The sequence below is a fragment of the Rhododendron vialii genome, chromosome 7a (assembly GCF_030253575.1).
Source record: "Rhododendron vialii isolate Sample 1 chromosome 7a, ASM3025357v1".
Taxonomy (NCBI): Eukaryota; Viridiplantae; Streptophyta; class Magnoliopsida; order Ericales; family Ericaceae; genus Rhododendron; species Rhododendron vialii.
Window position 1 is genome coordinate 4,808,238 of NC_080563.1, and position 22,716 is coordinate 4,830,953.

General features: G+C 39.5%; 2 protein-coding genes and 1 pseudogene across 3 annotated transcripts; 1 reads left to right on the forward strand and 2 right to left on the reverse strand.

Annotated features, from left to right (window-relative positions):
- The first annotated feature begins 1,639 nt into the window (after window positions 1-1,639).
- Window positions 1,640-11,052, forward strand: LOC131334165 (disease resistance protein RPV1-like; annotated as a pseudogene).
- On the reverse strand, window positions 9,758-21,674 carry LOC131334160 (protein NRT1/ PTR FAMILY 7.3-like). Of its 2 annotated transcripts, none has more exons than XM_058369051.1 (6): window positions 21,567-21,674; window positions 12,253-12,379; window positions 11,882-12,099; window positions 11,154-11,716; window positions 10,559-10,855; window positions 9,758-10,369 (listed from the first exon to the last, which is right to left on the reverse strand). In XM_058369051.1, the coding sequence occupies exons 1-6, from the start codon at window positions 21,582-21,584 to the stop codon at window positions 9,799-9,801; spliced, it is 1,794 nt and encodes a 597-aa protein (XP_058225034.1). In that variant the 5' UTR covers window positions 21,585-21,674; the 3' UTR covers window positions 9,758-9,798. The 2 variants fall into 2 exon arrangements, with proteins under 2 accessions (XP_058225034.1, XP_058225033.1); XM_058369050.1 differs by lacking the exon at window positions 21,567-21,674 and adding an exon at window positions 12,958-13,732.
- On the reverse strand, window positions 18,319-21,663 carry LOC131334847 (protein NRT1/ PTR FAMILY 7.3-like). Its single transcript, XM_058370141.1, has 6 exons — window positions 21,567-21,663; window positions 20,858-20,987; window positions 20,484-20,701; window positions 19,719-20,281; window positions 19,124-19,420; window positions 18,319-18,889 (listed from the first exon to the last, which is right to left on the reverse strand). The coding sequence occupies exons 4-6, from the start codon at window positions 19,970-19,972 to the stop codon at window positions 18,319-18,321; spliced, it is 1,122 nt and encodes a 373-aa protein (XP_058226124.1). The 5' UTR covers window positions 19,973-20,281; window positions 20,484-20,701; window positions 20,858-20,987; window positions 21,567-21,663.
- Window positions 21,675-22,716: the final 1,042 nt, after the last annotated feature.

Genomic DNA, 22,716 nt, shown 5'->3' on the forward strand with positions numbered 1-22,716 from the left:
GCTCGGCGGAGGTCTGGTTGCCGGCGTAGGGCTAGCGGCTGTTCTTAGAGACCAGGGAGTGGACGTGGACGACAATTTCGGACTAGATCAGGGCCATCATGACGGAGGGCAAGGGGAGAGCGTTCTTGTCGATCGACATGTGGGAGTCGAAGGTTTGGACTGAGACGATGGGGCGGGCGGTGGCGTGGAGAGATAGAGAGAGAAAGCTGGGGGACTACAGTACCGAGTATCCTGATCCAGATAAGATGAGATGAGAGAAAAGTCAATATTCATCTCTAAATGCGCGGGTTTAGTAGAGAGGGGATATTTTGGGTATTTCACTTAAAATAGGATTTGTTGGGAATGGGTTTAACGTAGGGTGGGGCTGGATGGATATGTAGGGACAAAAAGGGGCCGGCCTGTAAAAACTCCTAATTACAATCATAATTAATGGGTCTAAATGGGTTAATAACTCATTAAAGACCCAATCCACTAACAAATTATCTAATTTGACCCAAACCCGTTCATTTATCACCCCTACAATAAACCTACTCTTCTTTTGGTCATGGAATAAAATAGATATAACCTCATCACTTGAGGGCTGAAACCACAGAGACAAGATACTCCAATTGTGAACAATTAATAAATTACCCCTATGAACACACACATAATGAGAAATACATTGACTAAGGGTCATCATCGGGCCGGGCTGGCCCAGGCCGTCAATGTACTACCCAAGCTCGCCCACGGGCCGGGCCGATCGGGCTTTTTCTTTTTTGCGGGCCGGGCGGGCCGGGCTCCCTACTATAAATTGAAGCCTAAGCCCGGCCCGCGGGCTAGCCCAATTGACGGGCTAGCGGGCCAAAAATCGGGTGGGCCACCGGGCGGGCTTAAATTTCCTTGGGAAAGCGAAAAAAGAAAGGATTTTGTGGGATTTGGGGCTAATGGGCGGGCTTTTGGACGGGTACCACGGGCAGGCTCACGGGCTGGGCCGAGTAAAAATTTATAAGCCCGAGTCCGCCCATTACAAACTATGGGCTCGGGCCGGGTAAAAGCCCGATGGACCGGGCGGGCTTAGGGCGGGCTGCGGGCCTTCGGCCCAAATGATGACCCTTAACATTGACACATTGTACGAGATCCTATAGCAAGGATATATTGAGATAAAGATCTACCACACATCGGGTTCAATTCATATCCAGTTTTATTATGGTCCAGTCTAATTTTGGGCTTCTCCCGGGTCCACAACAATCATCGGAATTGTTCATTTTGTAAAACTCATCAAATATGTCATCCACGCCAAAATTTAGCTTCATCGAACATCAATAGGTATATAAACAAAATAGATTTGTATAGGAAAAAAATGGACAATTGTTAATTTCAACTTAATTTTTGTCATCGCTTTTTTCTTGTACAAATCTGTTTCATTCATGTACCTATTGATGTTCGATCAGACTAATTTTTGGTGTGGATGATGTATTGAACGATCTTTACGAAATGAACAATTTCAATCATTGTTGTAGACCCAGAAAGGATCCACAACAGTCCAAAACTGAACCGGACTGGACCATAATAAAACTGGACATCAACTGAACCCCGGTCATGCCACAGTTGATATGTATGAGTGTGTGATTCACGTCAAATTCTACAAACTGGGGCAAGATTTTCATTGCTACATGTCGGTCAAGAAAACCTGTGAAGGAGAAGAAAAAGGAGGGTGGGGAAATTCTTTGAAAGTATCATAACTCAATCCCTGTGATCAAAGGCCCTACTGGCATCGTTTCTTTTTGTAAAGTAAGGTAAGCCTTTTCCCTCGTTCGAACTCCTCCTTGCCAATTATATGAAGTGTGGTGGAGTACTAGTTCTCTCTCTCTCTCTCTCTGTCTCTCTCTCTGTGTGTGTGAGTAAAACGCATATCTGATTGAATGTGATTAGGAATGTCTAAATTTGATGGAATTATGAGATGGGATTTCGATATGATTAGAAATCAGGGCTGGCCCTTAGTTTTCTGGATGAACCTAAAGCGAACCCTAATATGGGGATCTATATTTTTCACGAACTAAAATTTCAACATAAAAGCTACCCTATTTCGAAATGATTGGAGTCCAAAAAGTACTCATCATCATCATTACAATAACCCCAGAACTAAAATTCAGCTTTTTTCAGCAAATCATTAATGGGGGTCTCAAAATTCAAAGAAAGATATGCAATTCCTATTTATAGATACATTAGCAACACGTGCAAACAAAAATTTTAAGAATGTATAGCCAGATGTTTAACTGTCAAAAGGGGATAAACGTTCTGGTCAACTTAATAAATTAATCACTGAGCATCTCGGGAACATTAATAAAAGAGATTCTTATTAGTTTGTTTACAACTACCAGTGGAAGAAATATTCTTAAATAATCTTATCCGTAGTACATTAGAATATGCAGAACTATTTGGTCATATCCAACATAATATATATATATATTTTTGATCATATATCCAACATAATTGGATCTTTATAGTATTACAGTACTTCAGTTTAGACAACTTTTGATAAGTGTTCAAAAAGTCAGCCGGCTGCCTAGGCGCCAGGCGGTGGTCCAACATCTAGATTAGGCAGCCGATTAGTCGGTGCATAATTCTTGCCTAGGGGCCAGGCACCCCTTTTTCGCTCGACTAGAACATAGCAATTTTTAGAACATTTCTTTTGAATATTTGTGAATGCAAGGCAGCAAGTGGCATAAGCCCAATAGTATAGCACTAACGGTTGAAGTATCAAAGCCTATTACACATAAATAAAACATGAGCCTGGGGCTGGGGCTGGGGCTGGGGATAAACCATGCCTTTGGAACTTGGAAGGCACTCTTCCATTTCGCTGGAGTTATCTCCAATCCTCAGAGTTGAATTATGTTTTTGTTTTGTTGGTTTTCTGTGAGGCTTCAGAGAAAAGAAAGAAACCCGAGCCTCTAAGAGCAAGACGTTAGCAACTGTTTTTTTCAACTCTGAAAAACCCGGATCAGAACATATAAAACTCAAGAAGGGATACTCGTATTGTTCTTTAAAGAACTGAATACTAATTGAAAATGAGTGGAGAATAACCTTCACAGATGGGAGTTCCACGAAAACACCGAAGGGAAAACCTGAACGAAACATGAATTGATGAATAAGCTTACTATAATAGTCTTGTTGCCCACATTGACTGAGGATCATGATTGCTTAAAGAGGTTTATATAGTGATCTTTGAAAGTATGTCCCAGCATAGGAACACTTTGGTTTTGTTTCTTGTGCTAAACTAGAGTCTATAAGGGTATGAATGACTATCTATTAGTTCCATACAGTTAACCCCACAACAGTAATATTTGAAAATCGCAGGCTCAAACTTCATTCCCGGCTGCTTAAGGGGTGTGCTGGTTGCTGGCTTTGCCAGCGGTCGCAATGTCATCATCATGTATTTCAAGATGAAACCATGTGCCAAACTAGAACAAGGGCATTTAACTTAAAAAGTTGGGCATGACATTGAGTATGGGACAGCCACTGTCAGCTCCTACATTTCTCCAAGTGTTCCGTAGGTTGTTCTGTACATGGAATCATTCACGGCATTGGTAATTAGCTAAACAAAAACAAGAGTTGAGCGAGGAACAAGTGGAAATATTTAAGTAAAACTGGATAAATAACTTCTACCTACACCGATTTTAAGGGTTATGACCTTTGTCAAGCGAGTTGTCTTTGAACAGTTTAAACTTGCCACCAGCCCTGAGTGGAATCTCCTGTATAAGCATTTTCATGTCGTAGTTTTAGATTTTGTTTGAGATTTTATTTATTGTTATTCTTCAGTATTTTGGTTCATTACTTGTTTCCTGATATGTTATAAGGTTGCCCCTTGTGCTATCGCAGACCCAATATATTCCTCATTTATCCAATGGCTGCTGTGAGTGTGAGATTCCAAGAATCCCCGACACTGATGTCTCGGTGTTCTTATCACGTGTTCTTGAGTTTCAGAGGCAAAGACACCCGGAAGACCTTCACTGATCACCTCCACACAGCTATGATGTATGCAGGATTTCGCACATTCAGGGATGATGACGAACTTGAGGTCGGAGAAGATATTGAGTTAGGATTGGATAAGGCAATTCAAGAGTCAAAGGTTTCAGTTATCATCTTCTCAAAAGACTATGCATCTTCAAGATGGTGTCTGGATGAACTTTTGAAAATCCTTGAACACAAGAAAACTGTTGGTCATATAATTCTCCCTGTATTCTACCATGTGCATCCATCCGAAGTTAGAAACCAGACCGGAAGTTTTGCAACGGCATTCACGAGACATGAAGAGCACTTCAAGGCTGAAATAGGTGAAAGGAAGAAAGAGGGGATGGCCAAGATCGAGAGGTGGAAGGCTGCTCTCAGAGAAGTAGGTGATTTGGAAGGGGAGGTCTTGGAAGATCGGTAATTTTCTCAATTTCTTTCTTAGGCAAAAAGTTGTTTGCAGCTTCCCAGCATCAGATGCATTTTTTTCCCCTTTCATGGACAAATGCCTAGCTAGATGCCACATTCTTGCTCTATTTATTAGGATTTCTGGAATTCCATAAGGGGCACAAAATAAGGAAGTAAAAAATTGCCACAATAACATAAAAGCACTCTGAGTTCTCTACATGTGATCACAAAATGGCAAAACTAAACCCGTTGCACCAAAGAATATGCTTAGAATTTGTAATTTGCGGCTTTTATCTTTAGAAGAGGCTAGTAACATTAGCTTTTGTGCAGTTTTGACATGTATAATTTCATGGTTTCGTGCTACAGGATATTGTTCTTCATAGGAATCGATTTTGGAGGTAATAAAGTTTTCCGAAGTGAGTTCCCTATCAAAAGGTTTACCTCTAAATGTGATTGAATAGTACAACAAATTGTATGGGTGTAGTAGTCAAAGCAGCCTTTTTCTTTCAGTAATGGAGTGAAGTTTTGTATTATGTTGACACAATAAAAAGTAGAACGTACAAATACATGAAGTTCAACTTTGAGTATGATTATGGTTGTAAACTGTTGGGAATTGTCTCATATTGGTTAATTATCTCCTCCAAAACTAGTACATAAGCCTGGGCAGCCTCTCCACTCTTTGCCAATTGGTTTGGAGTTGGATGTTTTAACATAGTATCAGAGCTAGATTATCGAAGGCTCTTCCCCTTTGTTTGTGCCATAGTTGCACTTTGTCTCGTTGTGATCTGTGTGTTCTAGATCCTTTGTTGACCTCTCCACGTGCGAGTCGGGGGTCGCACGTGCAAGGGAGTGTTGGGAATTGTAACATATCGGTTAATTATCTCCTCCAAAACTAGTATATGAACCTGGGCAGATTCTTCTTTTCAGAGGTTGCAATTTCTGTTCCTGCCATTCTCTCTCTCTCTCTCTGGGACAAGCTTCAACACTCCCCCGCACGTGGTGAGGTAAACAAACGATTCAACACAACAATCAACTATTAACGAAAAACAAAGGGAGAACCAACCATTAACGACATAGAGTCTTGTCCAAAAGTCTCCGAAAACCTAGCTTTGATACCATGCTAAAACATCCAACTCCAAACCAATTGGCAAAGAGTGGAGAGACTGCCCAGGCTCATATACTAGTTTTGGAGGAGATAATTAACCGATGTGGGACAATTTCCAACATAAACAAGAAGAACTACTTGTCATGAACATGCTTGTTCAAGTTGCAGATGGAGAATCGCTCCATGTTCTTGCATCTTGAGATGATTCTTTTTCCTTTGCTATATATCAAGACATAGTAGTTTACTTTTGCAGGCACGAGTCAAAGTTTATTCAGCACATTGTTAGAGTTTGGGAGGAAGTTGAATCGCATAGCACTAAATGTTCCCAGATACCAAATTGCATTGGATTCTCATGTGAAAGACATCAATTCATGGTTACAAGATGAGTCAAATGATGTTGGCACAATGATGATATGTGGGATGGCTGGAATAGGAAAGACTACTATAGCCAAGACTGTTTATAACCTAAACTTCGAAAGGTTTCATGGTAGCTGCAGCTTTCTTGCGAACGTTCGCGAAGCAGCAGGAAAACCCAATGGTTTAGTTTCGTTGCAAAAACAACTAATTTCCAACATTATCAAGGGAAGAAAGGCAAAAATTGGCTGTGTTGATGAAGGAATCACCAAGATTAGAGATCTCATTTGTCGTAAAAGAGTACTAGTTGTTTTTGATGATGTAGATGACGTGGACCAATTAAATGCTTTTGGCATAATGCGAGATTGGTTCCACCCAGGAAGCAAAATCATGATAACAACAAGGTGTGAGCAATTGCTTAAGACACACAAGTTATATAAGGTGCATAAGGTTAAGAAATTAAGCAAGTATGAATCACTAATCCTTTTCAGTTTGCATGCCTTTGAACAAAAATATCCCAAGGAAGGTTACTTGGAGCTCTCAGAAAAGGTTGTACACTATTGTGATGGGGTTCCTTTAGCTCTTGAAGTTTTGGGTGGTTGTTTATTTGGCAGAAAAGTAGAAGTGTGGGAAAGTACATTAAGGAAACTGGAAGCGATTCCCAATTCAGTGATCGCTAAAAAACTTAAAATTAGTTATGAAACCTTAGAGGATGACCATGATAAAGCTCTATTTCTTGATATAGCTTGTTTCTTTGTTGGAAAGAGTAAAACCTACGCTAGTACGATACTGGATGGTTGCGATTTCTACACGGAAGTTGGGATTCAAAACCTTGTTGATAGATGTCTCTTGACTATTGATGAATCCAACAAGCTGATAATGCATCAGATACTTAAAGACATGGGAAGAGAAATTGTACGACAAGAATCACCAAGTGACCTTGGCAAACGCAGCAGATTGTGGTGGGCAAAGGATTCGATTGATGTATTAACTGAAAAAACAGTAAGGACTATGATCTCATACGTTTTTTTATTTTTCCTAGTTCTTGTTATACAATGGTTTTTTTTTTTGGTTTCCCCAAATAGGGTACGGAAACAATAGAAGGCCTCGCCCTCAATTGGACAGATGAAGATATACCAGTGGAGTCCTTTACTGTGAAAAAATCAAAGAGACGTAATTCTGGGGATGCTGCTGACAAATGGAGAGTGGTGGACGGGAACAATGCAGTGAAGAGACGTCGTCTCGGCCTCCTCTCTTGGCTCCCTTTGAATCATGCATTATCAGAATCATCTTCCACACGGTGTGATGTAGTCCTACGAACTGATATGTTCACCAGGATGCACAAGTTAAGGCTACTGCAGCTCAGTAATATACAGCTAACAGGAGCTTTTGAAGAATTTCCCAAGAGGTTAAGATGGTTGTATTGGCGTGGTTCCACTTTTAAATCCATACCCAGTGCGTTTCCTATGGAGAGCCTGATTGCTCTTGACATGCGCAATAGCAGCCTGCAACAATTTTGGAAGGGAACCAAGGTATGATATTTTTTTAAATATATGAATATTTTTCTGGGCTTGAGAAAAAAATTGAAAGTGACTACTTTCTTTTGTATTTGTTTACAGTTACTGGAGTTGTTGAAAATCCTCAATCTCAGTCATTCACATGGGCTTATCGGTACGCCTAACTTCTCGCAAATCCCTAATCTTGAGAGGTTGATTCTTAAATCCTGCATAAATTTAAGTGAGGTTCATGAATCCATCGGGGTATTGGGGAGACTTGTTTTGCTGAATTTAAGAGGCTGCAGAAATCTGAGGAAACTTCCAAGAAGAATCTGTCTTCTTAAACGTCTGGAAGAACTCATTGTCTCTGGTTGCTCAAGGCTCGATGAGCTGCCTACGGGCCTACGCACGATGAAATCTTTGAAGCTGCTTCATGCAGATGGAACTGCAATAGCTCAAGTGACTTCTGCCCCAAGTGAGGTGAAACCATGGGGTTTTGTCTTTTGGTCTTCAATATCGAAACCAAGAAAATGTCCAAACCCCATAAACTTCTCATTGGCCTCTTTGTCACAATCGTTAACAAACTTAAGTCTCGCAAACTGCAATCTGTCAGACTCTGCTATTCCTGAGGATTTCGGAAGCCTATCTATGTTGCAGAAACTGAATGTATCAACAAATCCATTTTATAGCCTACCGGAAAGTATAAAAGGTCTTAGTAGGCTCCAGTCTCTTAGGCTAAATGATTGCACAAGGCTCCAATCACTTTCGGAGCTTCCAACAACCTTAACAGAGTTGATATTGGACAAATGTTGGTCACTGGAAAGGGTAACTAATCTTCCAAATCTGTTAAGGTCACTGGATCTGTGGAATTGTGAATGCTACAAACTAGTTGAAGTTCAGGGTTTGTTCAAATTAGAACCCTTGGGAAACACTGATGCTGAAATGATCAACCATTTGAGGCTATTTAACTTGGAATCGCTTGGAGATGTTAAGGTGGATTTGTTCGATACATTCTCAACAACTTACAGAAAAGTTCTCCTCCAGGTGCTCTGTGTGTGTGTGTGTGTGTGGGCGCGTGCCCCGCCCTTCTGTATATTGTAACTAAAGAAAACTTGTGATTGCATGGTTCAGGGACTCTATGAATGCAGTATTTTCAGCACTTACATTCCAGGGAGTGAGGTTCCCGATTGGTTCAGCACTAAGAGCGTAGGACCCTTGATATCTATGCAGATGCCTCCACTTCCGCTTCCTAATCTAAGGATCCTAGGCTTTAATATCTGTATCTTGTATGCATACTACACATCATACTACACAATCGATGGAAAAGCCCATGATGTCCGCACAACATGGTTGAATGAGTTACACATTAGAGTCAGTAATAAAACCAAGAATCTGAAATGGTTCTACGGCCCAACGTTCATGGGCATGCCCGGAATTGACGATAGTATGTTGTGGTTAAGTCATTGGAAGATTGGGAATCAGTTGGAAGTGGGCGATGAAGTGGATATTTTAGTGCTTGAGAAAGGATTTTTTCAGGTAAAGGAGGTGGGGTTCGACCTTGTGTATGACGAAGATAAGGCAGAGAGTACTTCATACAAGAACGTTGATCCTTGTTGTCAGAGTATTACAAGCGGCGTTGATTTGTCAGAATATGAGGTGAAACGGGGTTCGTTTTTCCTCTGCAATCATAATCACAAGTTCCATAAATTGTGCTCTTCTGATGACAGCTGGACTTCATCGCGTTGGTACAAAAACTTTTTTGGAGACGAATAGGAATCGCCGAATCAGAGATCTTGTGTCTTTGCGGTCATTCCTAAGTTCTAACAAGGGGAAAGGGTCCATTCCAGGTATGCAACTATTGTATATCCGAATTACTATGCTTTGAATTCACATTACCCATGATCTGTCAGTGTTGTATCATTAACATCACTGTTGTGACCAAATTTGGTGTTGTGAGTTTTTTAACGATAGCTGTCATAGCCCTAAACCTACCTTTGGATTGGGACTTCAAATCATTGGATTGGGACTTCAAATCATAGTTAGTATGAGATATGCCAGGGTACATTTTTTAAGCTCGTTAAATTTTCAAACAAAGGTTGGATTCCATTCGTCTCTAAATGGCTTTTTTGCTACTTCCCGTACAAACAATGAGCAGTTCATTTTGTTGGCCTGTCAAACAGACGGCCCGAAAAGAGTTCATCTGATGGGCCAGTTTATAAGACAGGTCTCTACCTCAAATCGGATATTCAACATTGGTTTTATAGATAGTGATACCAGAAGCTCCATGTACAAACATATAGGCTAACATCGCCCTTTCTTTAGTTTTGCAACAACTCCATGCTCAACGTAGAGGCATGAACACTGCATTTGCTAAGTACTCCCTCTCCCTTCCCCATTTATTTTTCCTCTCTCCTTCACAATCAAAAGCATATGTACGAGCCCCAATAGCTACACCCTAAATTCTCCATTGTTGTCTTCATTATTGATACCTTCAAACTTGATATACTTGTACCATTTTGCGCATATGATATAGACCACAAGATCAGCTGTTGTCAAGGCTGCCAAGAGGAAGTAGAAATTGTCCAAATGGCCTCTGTTAAGGTTGCCCGGGATCCAACCGGGCATCTCATCCCTAGTAGAGATCTTCATCACTATACTCACCAGCAAACTACTCACGTAGTTCCCCAGTGAAATTGAAGTCATGCATAGTGCACTCCCAAAGCTCTTCAATCCGTCCGGCACCTGCGCATTGAAGAACTCCAGCTGCCCGACGTACATGAAAACCTCGGATGCTCCAATGAGTACGTATTGTGGGACTTGCCAGAAAATGCTCAAGGAACTCGAACCGTCATAGTCGGTGCAAGTCTTTTGCAGATGTTTTAGCCTGAAATGCTCCACTATCCCTGCTACAACCATAGCCACTATTGCTATGATTAGACCGATCCCCATTCTTTGTAGCTCGGTGAGGCCTCTAGGGCTAGACTTTCGTAGCCTGGCAACCAGGGGGTTGAGAACTCGCCTGTACCAAATCAATCTAACTTGATCAACAGCTTTAAACTAAATCAAATCCAACTGTGCTATCATTCTAAAACTATATCTTAAGTGAATTTTTTCATTCCTCAAAGGAAGCAAGTTTAAAGTTCCACCCATTGTCCTTATAAACGCGATGCACTCTTTCTTGTCTAGTCAACGAAATCCTCGGACTTGCCTGTAAACGAAGATAAAAGTCGCAACGCTGAGGATGTCAAAGCTGGACATGCTCGCCGGAGGAATGTGGAAGCTCGAAATGGTAGTTTTCATTGCTGCGCCTTGCTCCACAAAGAGAGAGTCCATTTGGGTGAAGACTACTGAATACAGAATTGTGCAGAGCCAAATTGGTAGGAGTCTAAGTATGCATTTCACTTCTTCAACTTGCGTCACTGGGCAAATCCTCCAAGGATTGTGACATTCCTTGGCTTGCATAGTGTACTCCTTTGATGGGATAATTGCTGCTCTATCCAAGAATCTGTACATACAAAGTTGAGTTCAAGATACTAATCTGTATTGTACGATTTGGGTCTTCCATGTCCCAATTGTTTGTATATGGTCCCCAAAATATGATGCATGTACTTAAAGTTTTCTTTTGAACAACATATATGTACTTAAGTAATACGATTGGAACACAGGGACCATTGCCAAAGTTGCCACAGAGTATTTAGTTAATTTCCGTTTTCAAATTTCCAAGTGTAGATTACTTCCACAAGTCTTGGGATCACTATATAGAAATCAATAATCTTTGTTGATATATATAATCCTGAACTTACTTGAATCCATGGGTGTGGAGAATTTTTCTGCCCCCATTGTTTGAACATTCATTTCCACTCACTTCAAATAGATCCTCTCCACTTGCTGGCATCTCAACCTTCCATTTCCTTGCTGCAGCCACCACCACCTGGCAGAATCTAGAGAGAGGATTCCCTCTAGGAGTGAAATGCCTGTACCTAGGGGTCCCCACGAGAAACAATACCAGAGCCAAAGTGGCAGACCCAGCAGAGGCCCAAAAGCCCTGGGTCCACATGCCTTTGTCCTCAAAATAGCCCAAAATGGTTTCTGAAAAGAGGGACCCAAGGTTCAAGGCCAAGTAGAAGTAGCTGAAAAAGGCCACCTTGTAGTGCCCTTCCTTGGAGTCCTCTTCATCAAATTGATCTGCTCCAAATGTTGCAATGTTGGGTTGGTACCCTCCATTTCCAAGGGCAATTAGGTAAATTGACACGTAGAACAATTTGAGTTGGGCGCTCGAGTGGGACCCACATGGAGTTTGTTCATCCCCACAACCACCAGGCTTGACTAAGAAAATATAGGATGAAAGCGATAGTGATACCAAACCCTGTCATCAAACATGCCCATTTGAATACGAAATGACTCAAACATGTACTAATTCATTACAATACAAAGATAGAAGTAATGTGAAAATTCTCATGATCAAAGGACGGGAGAGGGCCTAACGAAGAGAAGCTGAACTCGATGAAAAATAGTTGTTGCGATAACTTACAACGACAAAGATAGCTTGAAAAATGGCACAAGACTTGTATCGTCCCCAATAAGAGTCACTAAGGAAAGCACCAAGGAGGGAGAAGATGTAGACAGTGCCGGTCCATTTGCTAACACTGTTTGCAGCCTCAGCATTGTCTTGGCCCATCACTCTTGTAAGAAACAGCACCAAGTTGACCCCAACCCCAAAGAATGCCAGTGTAGCAAGCCCTTGGTTAACTGTTTCATCATTCGTTCAATCAAAGAAACAGAGTTATTGTCCATGGACAGAGAGCGGAATCCCGAAAACCTCTAAATTATGTGAGATAGTGAGCTTAATTACTTAGAACCGCTAATTCGGTAGTTAGACATGCTTAATTAACAGGGACTTACCTAGTATTAGAATTCCAGCAAACCATGTTCCAGTTGTACGTCGGATTGCAGGGCGACCATGTTGATCAACGGTCCCATCAAGTAAGCTAGTCTCTTCTTCCTTGATCTTTTTCTTGTCATTGATCGCCTGGAAATTGAAAATAGATATGTAATTTCTTTCTATGTTCTATAAACAAATTTCAAGTTACATAGTGCCAATATTGCCAAAATGAAGTTTCTGGAAAAAAAAATCCAAAAATTTCAGCGTAAATATTGGCACGTGTTACCAACTCGCCGAGCCAAACATCAAACATGACCCGGAATGGCCCTCATAGAGTCACAAGCCCCCTCAGTCTCCTCTTAAGGCGAAATCCAAGCATTTCGAGAATCAAAAGTACGTTTTAACGCATTTTAAACCGATTATTAAAATGGTCCCATGCATACTTCACTGCATCATTAGTCTTAAACCATCTAATGATGAGGGCGGATTAAAGATTAGGACTTTTTACCTCTAGGTCCAAAGTTCACTTGGACCCATGCATCACTGCATGCATGGTTTTCTATTCACAATTCAGAAGCTAGCTGCTACCTATATATATATTCAGTTTTGAGAAAAAATCAAATTTTATCAATGATTCATGAGCTTATGATTGGAAGAACTACAAAACGATCGAAAGATGACCATCTTTGTATCTACGTGCCTAGAGAGAGAGAGAATCAACTAACCAGCTTTAAGCGAGCCATTGGTGCGCTCTCTCTCTCACACACACACAAACAAAAAGCATCACAATGCAGGACAAGTGGAGAGACAAGGAGAGAGGAGGACAAATATTTTGAGATGAGGAGTGATGAAGAGAGGTGGAGAAGAAGTGCTATATATAGCATATAGAGAGAAGGTGTGGGATGATAAAATGAATAGCTAGATGATAAAACTTAGTTGAAAGACTTGGCAAGTCCACCACACGGGAAGTTAAATAGAAAAGTTAAACATTTCCAGAGAATGAAAAAGGTTAAGAGGGTTAACCAGCATGTAGTGATCGTCATTTTCCCCCTAACTAACGAAGCTGGATAAGAAGGGCTTACACAGACCGAATAAGGGAAAGACTACAATACACACTATTTATTTGGATGTGTATCATATGTACCCTCCAAAATGTTATGAATTATAGAGAAAATGTTACGAATCGTATTTCTAAAAAGTTACGAATCGTATAAAGGTTACGAGATACACTAAAATATTATAAATCATAATGAAAATGTTACGAATTGTACTGCTGAAAAGTTATGAATTCTAGAAGAAAAGTTACGAAACACGCTAAAATGTTATGAATGAACCATAAAATATATGCATATGGTACACACTTTTAAGGCGTGTGTATTGTAGACTTTTCTGACCGAATAATGCAGTGTATCACCATCGCGTATCCACATATGCTCTGTCTGTGAAAATGGACTTGAGTCATAACACAGACGACACTAGGATCTGGCCCGGCCTGTCGACGGCTACAAAATAGGCTCCTTTCCGCTAAGGTTCTTAATTTTAAAATACTTTTTTTCCGTTTTACAAGACAGGTCATTCTCTCATAATACATAATCTTTAATCCTAAAAACACTAAGTATTTATTAGAAAAATAAGTATTGATTTTAGCGAACGAGCTTGAATATGGTAAAAAAAGAAAACAAATTAAAAACGGTGACAAGGAAATGTGTTGGAAGCAACACGTGTTTTTTTTTTTTCTTTTTTTGTAAAACGAAAAAGAAGCGTGGAATGGTTGGATACATTCTGTTCATGAACACATAACATGGGATTGGCTGTACTTGACAATGATATTTGTTGACGATAAATAAATGCTCTTTACACGTAGGCGGAGCTACATGTGGTCAAGTGAGGTCACTTAGTCCTACCGACTTCCACATTAGCCCATTAATCTGATCACTCTAGAATTATTACTTCATGGGGTCAAAATTTTCTCAAGTTTCAATTACATTCAATAGACCTAAAATTGCTAATTTTAGGTCAATCAAAATTTTTAAGTTTTCTCCAAACAATTCCATTCCAAAATAACTCTTGATAATAAGCTAAATAATAATAGGTCTCAAAGGAGTGAAGAGGAATACGATATCGATATCGATAGCGTTACATACTCTTATAGTGTATATGCTCCGTTCCGGAACGAGTTTTAAGTACTTATTTTTTAAGAAGGCAATTTCAAGCTCAAAAATAATGAGTTTAATGAAATCTAAAAATATGCAATATGGATCTTGTTTGAAAGATCTTGATGAAATCTTTTATACGGTGCAAAAAAAATTAAAAAATTATTTTTTATTTACATTATTTTTGAGTTTGAAAATGTGAAATAAGTACTTATTTTTTAAGAAGGTGTTCTGGAACGGGCTCTTAATTTTTAACCCAAGAAGATCTCTCCAATCTCAATTTTTTTCATACCCACTTGAAAAACTAAATTTAGTCTCAGATCTCTTATTATCAATTCGAAACCTAATTTTTCTTTACACAAATAATTTTAAGGCGATGAAATTTTCTTTATTCTTTGTAAAAAAAAAGATGCATGTAGTTATTTCTTAAAATCTCATATTCGAAACCTCTCAGCTCCCATGTGGATTCAACTCTTATGGGTTAGGCCATACTAGGCATTGCCCTAGCTTTAATTGGACTCCATGCTAGTGTCAGTGGCGGTTCCAAAAATATTTGGTAGGGTGTTCAAAAAAATCTTAATCCCCGACTCTGTTTAACAAGACTGAAATATTAGTATAAACAAGGGTTGCTAAGTGTTCAAATGTGAATTTTTTTTGATAATTCAAGTGTTTAAGCAAACTTACGCGCATCTCGATTAATCATGTCGCTCAATTTCACCGCCCACTTGCATAGAGCCCTATTAAAGCCGAAGAAAGTATTCAAATCTAAGTTGATTTGTGGTTCTCTCAAATTGATAAGTGTTCAAACTTTGTTTGGTTGGGAGTTCAAAGTAGGGGTAGAATGAAAATGCACGTTACTCAATGTAGCCTAGAAAATTTCTAGGGTTTTTAATTGAAAACGCAACCTTCAACATGGAGCAACCTCCGCACAGAATGTCCCGGACCAACTTGGGCACACCTCGGACTACTGCCTACAGTCCCTCCCGCAGCCGTTTCACACACTTACACGTGGAGGTGAGGTGACCGCAAAAGTTGTTATCAAAGAGAAGCAAACCTGAGATTTTAGGATGAAGCAAATATCTAAGTCCCGAGCCAAAACCACTTGGCCAATCCTTTGGAGTTATCACTTACCAACTTATGTTCCCCACAGTCATCAATTTTAAGAACATTGTTGGGAAATGATTATCACACATTTGTACTATAGATGCGTATAAGATGCAAACTCTTACATTTTCAATGGGACTACTTTCGTCGAAGAACCACAAAAAGTTCACCTTAAAGATTTAAAAAAAAAAAAAAAACCATGAGGCCAAGAATACATTTATGTGGGTTATAAACAAACGCTGCGGATTTGGCTACGCGATTTGGTAATCAGTGGGAGTGACGATGGTGCACGAGGCACCCCCGCGCGCTTTGACAAGGGACCCCACTTCTTTACTACTACTACTAGCAAAATCATCACACCAGAACACCATGTCCCCAGTCCTTTTTTTTTTCTTTTCTCTACAGTCACCGAGTCACGGATGTCTGAATCAGCTTACGTACTATTATTCTTCTCCTTAGTCTGGTCAAAGACGACAGGAAATTCATGTCAGGTCTAAGGGATTTACAAGATTTCTCTTTTGCGGCCTGGCCGCCAAAAGTTACCAAGTTTAGAATTCAAGATGTCTGGATTCACTTTTTAACACATCAAGGGATAATGTAATCAATTCACATTAATAAAAAGTTCAAAATTCAAGATGTCTGGATTCACTTTTTAACACATTAAGGGATAATGTAATCAATTCACATCAATAAAAACAAAAAAAGGAGAGTGCGGATGGTAAAAGGCAATGGCAGCTCTAAAAATTTGTGATAAGGTATTCAAAAATTACATTAACTCTACTAGCTGATATATTAACCAATAATATATATATATACAAAATCTCATATAGTTGTGTAAATAGTACAATTAAAAAACATAACTTCTATTTTAAAAAAATTAACTGCGAGGCAAAATGACAACTTTAAAAACATATACTATTGTTTTTAACAAAAAATTTATTTTTTCGAAAATTGTTGTATTTCGTAGTAGACAGCGTTTCGAGAATAAAGAGGTCGAGAATGGTGGTGGTAAAATTTTACAATTGTTCTAAAGGAGTTTTCATATTTTTTGCCAACTTTTAACTAACATATTAAACTACTAAAACCCTTTTGAAGGAAATTGTAGCGAGTACATTGGGGTTGACCTTCTCGACAATATGTTGTTCTTTAGGATGACATAATGAGATTTTATATCGTAGTCTTAATTTCGAATGAATATTATTCAATTTAACTGGATTTGCCATGTAGTTGAAATTTTTTAAAGCTCTGTCCGTAATCTTATAAGCTAGCTAGAAAAAAAATAAACTAGGTATTGTCATGAATGCAAAATTAACCCATTTGGACCATCAATAATAAAGATGGAGAGAGAACGCAAAGCATAATACTTATACCAAAGGATTATTCTTTTCACTTTCTTTTTATAATTTTTTTAATTATGATTATGAGCTTTATTTGAGATAATATGTTAGGTGTTCAAATATAAATTACCTAGATTGATGGACTGTAATTGGGTTATGATTGAGTGTTCAATTAGTTTTGGGTTAGGTGTTCAATTCTTTTTGAGTTAGGTGTTCAAGACTTTTAGAATGGAGTGTTCATTGATATTTACATTGGGTGTTCAAAGAAATGTTAGCCAACAATTTTTACATGTATTCTAAATAAATAAAAAATTGTTCGGGTGTTCAATTCACCATGGAATGGTCTTAATAGAGCCGCCTCTGTAGTGGATGGTGGAATTGAGTCTCCAGTTTGTCATTAGTTGAGGTGCGCTTAAGCTGGAACAGATACCAACAATGAGTTACACATTAAAGTCAGTAATAAAACCAAGAATCTGAAATGGTTCTACAGCCCAACGTTCATGGGCATGCCCGGAATTGATGATAATATGTTGTGGTTAAGTCATTGGAAGATTGGGAATCAGTATGAAGTGGATATTTTAGTGCCTGAGAAAGGATTTTTTCAGGTAAAGGACGTGGGGTTCGAACTTGTGCATGATGAAGAAAAGGCAGGGAGTACTTCATACAAGAACGTTGATCCTTGTTATCAGAGTATTATAAGTGGCGTTGATTTGTCAGAATATGAGGTGAAACGGGGTTCGTTTTTCCTCTGCAATCATAATCACAAGTTCCATAAATTGTGCTCTTCGGATGACAGCTGGACTTCGTTGCGTTGGTACAAAATCTTTTTTGACGAATAGGAATCGCCGAATCAGAGATCTTTTGTCTTTGCGGTCGTACCTAAGTTCTAACAAGGGGAAAGGCTCCATTCCAGGTATGCAACTGTTGTATATCCGAATTACTATGCTTTGAATTCACATTACCCATGATCTGTCAGTGTTATATCATTAACATCACTTTTGTGACCAAATTGGGTGTTGCGAGTTTTTTAACGATAGCTGTCATAGCCTAAGCCCACCTTTGGATTGGGACTTGAAATCATTGTTAGTATGAGATATGCCAGGATACATTTTTTAAGCTCAATAAATTTTCAAACAAAGGTTGAATTCCATTCGTCTCTAAATGGCTTTTTTGCTACTTCCTGTACAAACAATGAGCAGTTCATTTTGTTGGCCTGTCAAACAGAAGGCCCGAAAAGAGTTCATCCGATGGGCCAGTTTATAAGACAGATTTCTAACTCAAATCGGATATTCAACATTGGTTTTATAGATAGTGATACCAGAAGCTCCATGTACAAACATATAGGCTAACATCGCCCTTTCTTTAGTTTTGCAACAACTCCATGCTCAACGTGGAGGCATGAACACTGCATTTGCTAAGTACTCCCTCTCCCTTCCCCATTTATTTTTCCTCTCCTCTTCACAATCAAAAGCATATGTATGAGCCCCAATAGCTACACCCTAAATTCTCCATTGTTGTCTTCATTATTGATACCTTCATACTTGATATACTTGCACCAATTTGCGCATATGATATAGACCACAAGATCAGCTGTTGTCAAGGCTGCCAAGAGGAAGCAGAAATTGTCCAAATGGCCTCTGTTAAGGTTGCCCGGGATCCAACCGGGCATCTCATCCCTAGTAGAGATCTTCATCACTATCCTCACCAGCAAACTACTCACGTAGTTCCCCAGTGAAATTGAAGTCATGCAGAGTGCACTCCCAAAGCTCTTCAATTCGTCTGGCGCCTGCGCATTGAAGAACTCCAGCTGCCCGACGTACATGAAAACCTCGGATGCTCCAATGAGTACGTATTGTGGGACTTGCCAGAAAATGCTCAAGGAACTCGAACCGTCACAGTTGGTGCAAGTCTTTTGCCGATGTTTTAGCCTGAAATGCTCCACTATCCCTGCCACAACCATAGCCACTATCGCTATGATTAGACCGACCCCCATTCTTTGTAGCTCGGTGAGGCCTCTAGGGCTACACTTTCGTAGCCTCACAACCAGGGGGTCGAGAACTCGCCTGTAACAAGAGTGGAGCCAAAACATCTGTTTATTAGGAGCAAAACTTTACCAAATCAATCTAACTTGATCAACAGCTTTAAACTAAATCAAATTCAATTGTGCTATCATTCTAAAACTATATCTTAAGTGAATTTTTTCATTCCTCAAAGGAAGCAAGTTTAAAGTTCCACCCATTGTCCTTATTAACGTGATGTACTCTTCCTTGTCTAGTCAACGAAATCCTCGGACTTGCCTGTAAACGAAGATCAAAGTCGCAACGCTGAGGATGTCAAAGCTAGACATGCTCGCCGGAGGAATGTGGAAGCTCGAAATGGTAGTTTTCATTGCTGCGCCTTGCTCCACAAAGAGAGAGTCCATTTGGGTGAAGACTACTGAATACAGAATTGTGCAGAACCAAATTGGTAGGAGTCTAAGTATGCATTTCACTTCTTCAACTTGCGTCACTGTGCAAATCCCCCAAGGATTGTGACATTCCTTGGCTTGCATAGTGTACTCCTTTGATGGGATAATTGCTGCTCTATCCAAGAATCTGTACATACAAAGTGAAGTTCAAGATTAGTATCTGTATTGTACGATTTGGGTCCTCCATGTCCCAATTGTTTGTATATGATCCCCAAAATATGATGCATGTACTTAAAGTTTTCTTTTGAACAACATATATGTCCTTAAGTAATACGATTGGAACACAGGGACCATTGCCAAAGTTGCCACTGAGTATACAGTTAATTTCCGTTTTCAAATTTCCGAGTGTAGATTACTTCCACTAGTCTTGGGATCACTATATAGAAATCAGTAATCTTTGTTGATATATATAATGCTGAACTTACTTGAATCCATGGGTGTGGAGAATTTTTCTGCCGCCATTGTTTGAACATTCCTTTCCACTCACTTCAAATAGATCCTCTCCACTTTCTGGCATCTCAACCTTCCATTTCCTTGCTGCAGCCACCACCACTTGACAGAATCTAGAGAGAGGATTCCCTCTAGGAGTGAAATGCCTGTACATAGGGGTCCCCGCGAGAAATAATACCAGAGCCAAAGTGGCAGACCCAGCAGAGGCCCAAAAGCCCTGGGTCCACATGCCTTTGTCCTCAAAATAGCCCAAAATGGTTTCTGAAAAGAGGGAGCCAAGGTTCAAGGCCAAGTAGAAGTATCTGAAAAAGGCCACCTTGTAGTGCCCTTCCTTGGAGTCCTCTTCATCAAATTGATCTGCTCCAAATGTTGCAATGTTGGGTTGGTACCCTCCATTTCAAAGGACAATTAGGTAAATTGACACGTAGAACAATTTGAGTTGGGCGCTCGAGTGGGACCCACATGAAGTTTGTTCATCCCCACAACCAGCAGGCTTGACTAAGAAAATATAGGATGAAAATGATAGTGATACCAAACCCTGTCATCAAACATGCCCATGTGAATACGAAATGACTCAAACATGTACTAATTCATTACAATACAAAGATAGAAGTAATGTGAAAATTCTCATGATCAAAGGACGGGAGAGGGCCTAGGATAAAATAATGGGAATCAAAGAAAAAATCTGTCTAACGAAGAGAAGCTGAACTCGATGAAAAATAGTTGTTGCGATAACTTACAACGACAAAGATAGCTTGAAAAATGGCACAAGTCTTGTATCGTCCCCAATAAGAGTCACTAAGGAAAGCACCAAGGAGGGAGAAGATGTAGACAGTGCCGGTCCATTAGCTAACACTGTTTGCAGCCTCAGCATTGTCTTGGCCCATCACTCTTGTAAGAAACAGCACCAAGTTGACCCCAACCCCAAAGAATGCCAGTGTAGCAAGCCCTTGGTTAACTGTTTCATCATTCGTTCAATCAAAGAAACAGAGTTATTGTCCATGGACAGAGAGTGGAATCCCGAAAACCTCTAAATTATGCGAGACAGTTAGCTTAATTACTTTAACCGCTGATTCGATAGTTAGTCATATATGCTTAATCAACATGAACTTACCTAGTATTAGAATTCCAGCAAACCTTGTTCCAGTTCTCCGTCGGATTGCAGGGCGACCATGTCGATCAACTGTCCCATCAAGTGTGCTAGTCTCTTCTTCCTTGATCTTTTTCTTCATGTCATTGATCGCCTGGAAATTGAATATAGATATGTAATTTCTTTCTATGTTCTATAAACAAATTTCAAGTTACATAGTGCTGATATTGCTAAAATGAAGTTTCTGGAAAAAAATTCCAAAAATTTCAGCGTTGAGCCAAACATCAAACATGACCCGGAATGGCCCTCATGTAGTCACAGGCCCCCCCCAGTCTCCTATTAAGGCGATAATCCAATCATTTCGAGAATCAAAAGTACGTTTTAAACGCATTTTAAACCAATTATTAAAATGGTCCCATGCATGCTTCACTGCATCATTAGTCTTAAGCCATCTAATGATGAGGGCAGATTAAAGATTAGGACTTTTTACCTCTAGGTCTAGAGTTCACTTGGACCCATGCATCACTGCATGCATGGTTTTCTATTCACAATTCAGAAACTAGCTACGTGTGTGTGTCTATATGTATATATATTCATATATTCAGTTTTGAGAAAAAAATCAAATTGGATCAATGATTCATGAGCTTATGATTGGAAGAACTACAAAACGATCGAGAGATGGTCATCTTTGTTTCTACATGCCTAACAACAGAGAGAGAGAGAGTCAACTAACCAGCTTTAAGCAAGCCATTGGTGCGCTCTCTCTCTCTCTCACACACACACAAAAAGCATCACAATGCAGGACAAGTGGAGAGAGGAGGAGAAATATTTTGAGATGAGGAGTGATGAAGAGAGGTGGAGAAGAAGTGCTATATATAGCATATAGAGAGAAGGTGTGGGATGATAAAATGAATAGCTAGATGTTAAAACTTAGTTGAAAGACTTGGCAAGTCCACCACTTGAGAAGTTAAATACAAAAGTAAACATCTCCAGAGAATGAAAAAGGATAAGAGGTCTAACCAGCATGTAGCGATCATCATTTTCCCTAACTAACGAAGCTGGATAAGAAGGGCTTAGAAAGACCGAATAACGTAGGGTATCACAATCGGGTATCGACATGATGTGTGTCAAAACGGACTTGAGTCATAACGCATACGACGCTAGGATCTGATTTTAGTCGGTCAAACGAGCTTGAATATAGTAAAAAGAAAAATTAAAAACGGTGACAAGGAAATGTGTTGGAAGCAACACGTTTTTCTTTTCTTTTTTTTGTAAAACAAAAAGTAAGCGTGGATTGGTTGGATACATAGAAGTTCATGAACAAATGGTACATGTCCCTTGCACACATAACATGGCCGGGATTGGCTGTACTTAACAATGATATTTGAGGACAATAAAAAAATGCTCTTTACACATGGGCGGAGCTACATGTAGTCAAATGGGGTCACTTAACCCCACCGACTTCCACATTAGCCCATTAATCTGATCACTCTAGAATTATTACTTCATGGGGTCAAAATTTTCTCAAGTTTCAATTACATTCAACAGACGTAAAATTGCTAATTATAGGTCAATCAAAATTTTTAAGTTTTCTCCAAACAATTCCATTCCAAAAATAACTCTTGATAATAAGCTAAATGATAATAGGTCTGAAACGGGTGAAGATAGAGGAATACAATATCGACATCGATAGCGTTGCATACTCTTATAGTATATTAATTTTTAACGCAAGAAGATCTCTCCAATCTCAATTTTTCTCATACCCACTTGAAAAACTAAATTTAGTCTTAGATCTCTTATTATCGATTCGAAACCTAATTTTTCTTTACACAAATAGTTTTAAGGAGATGAAATTTTCTTTATTCTTTGTAAAAAAAAAAAAG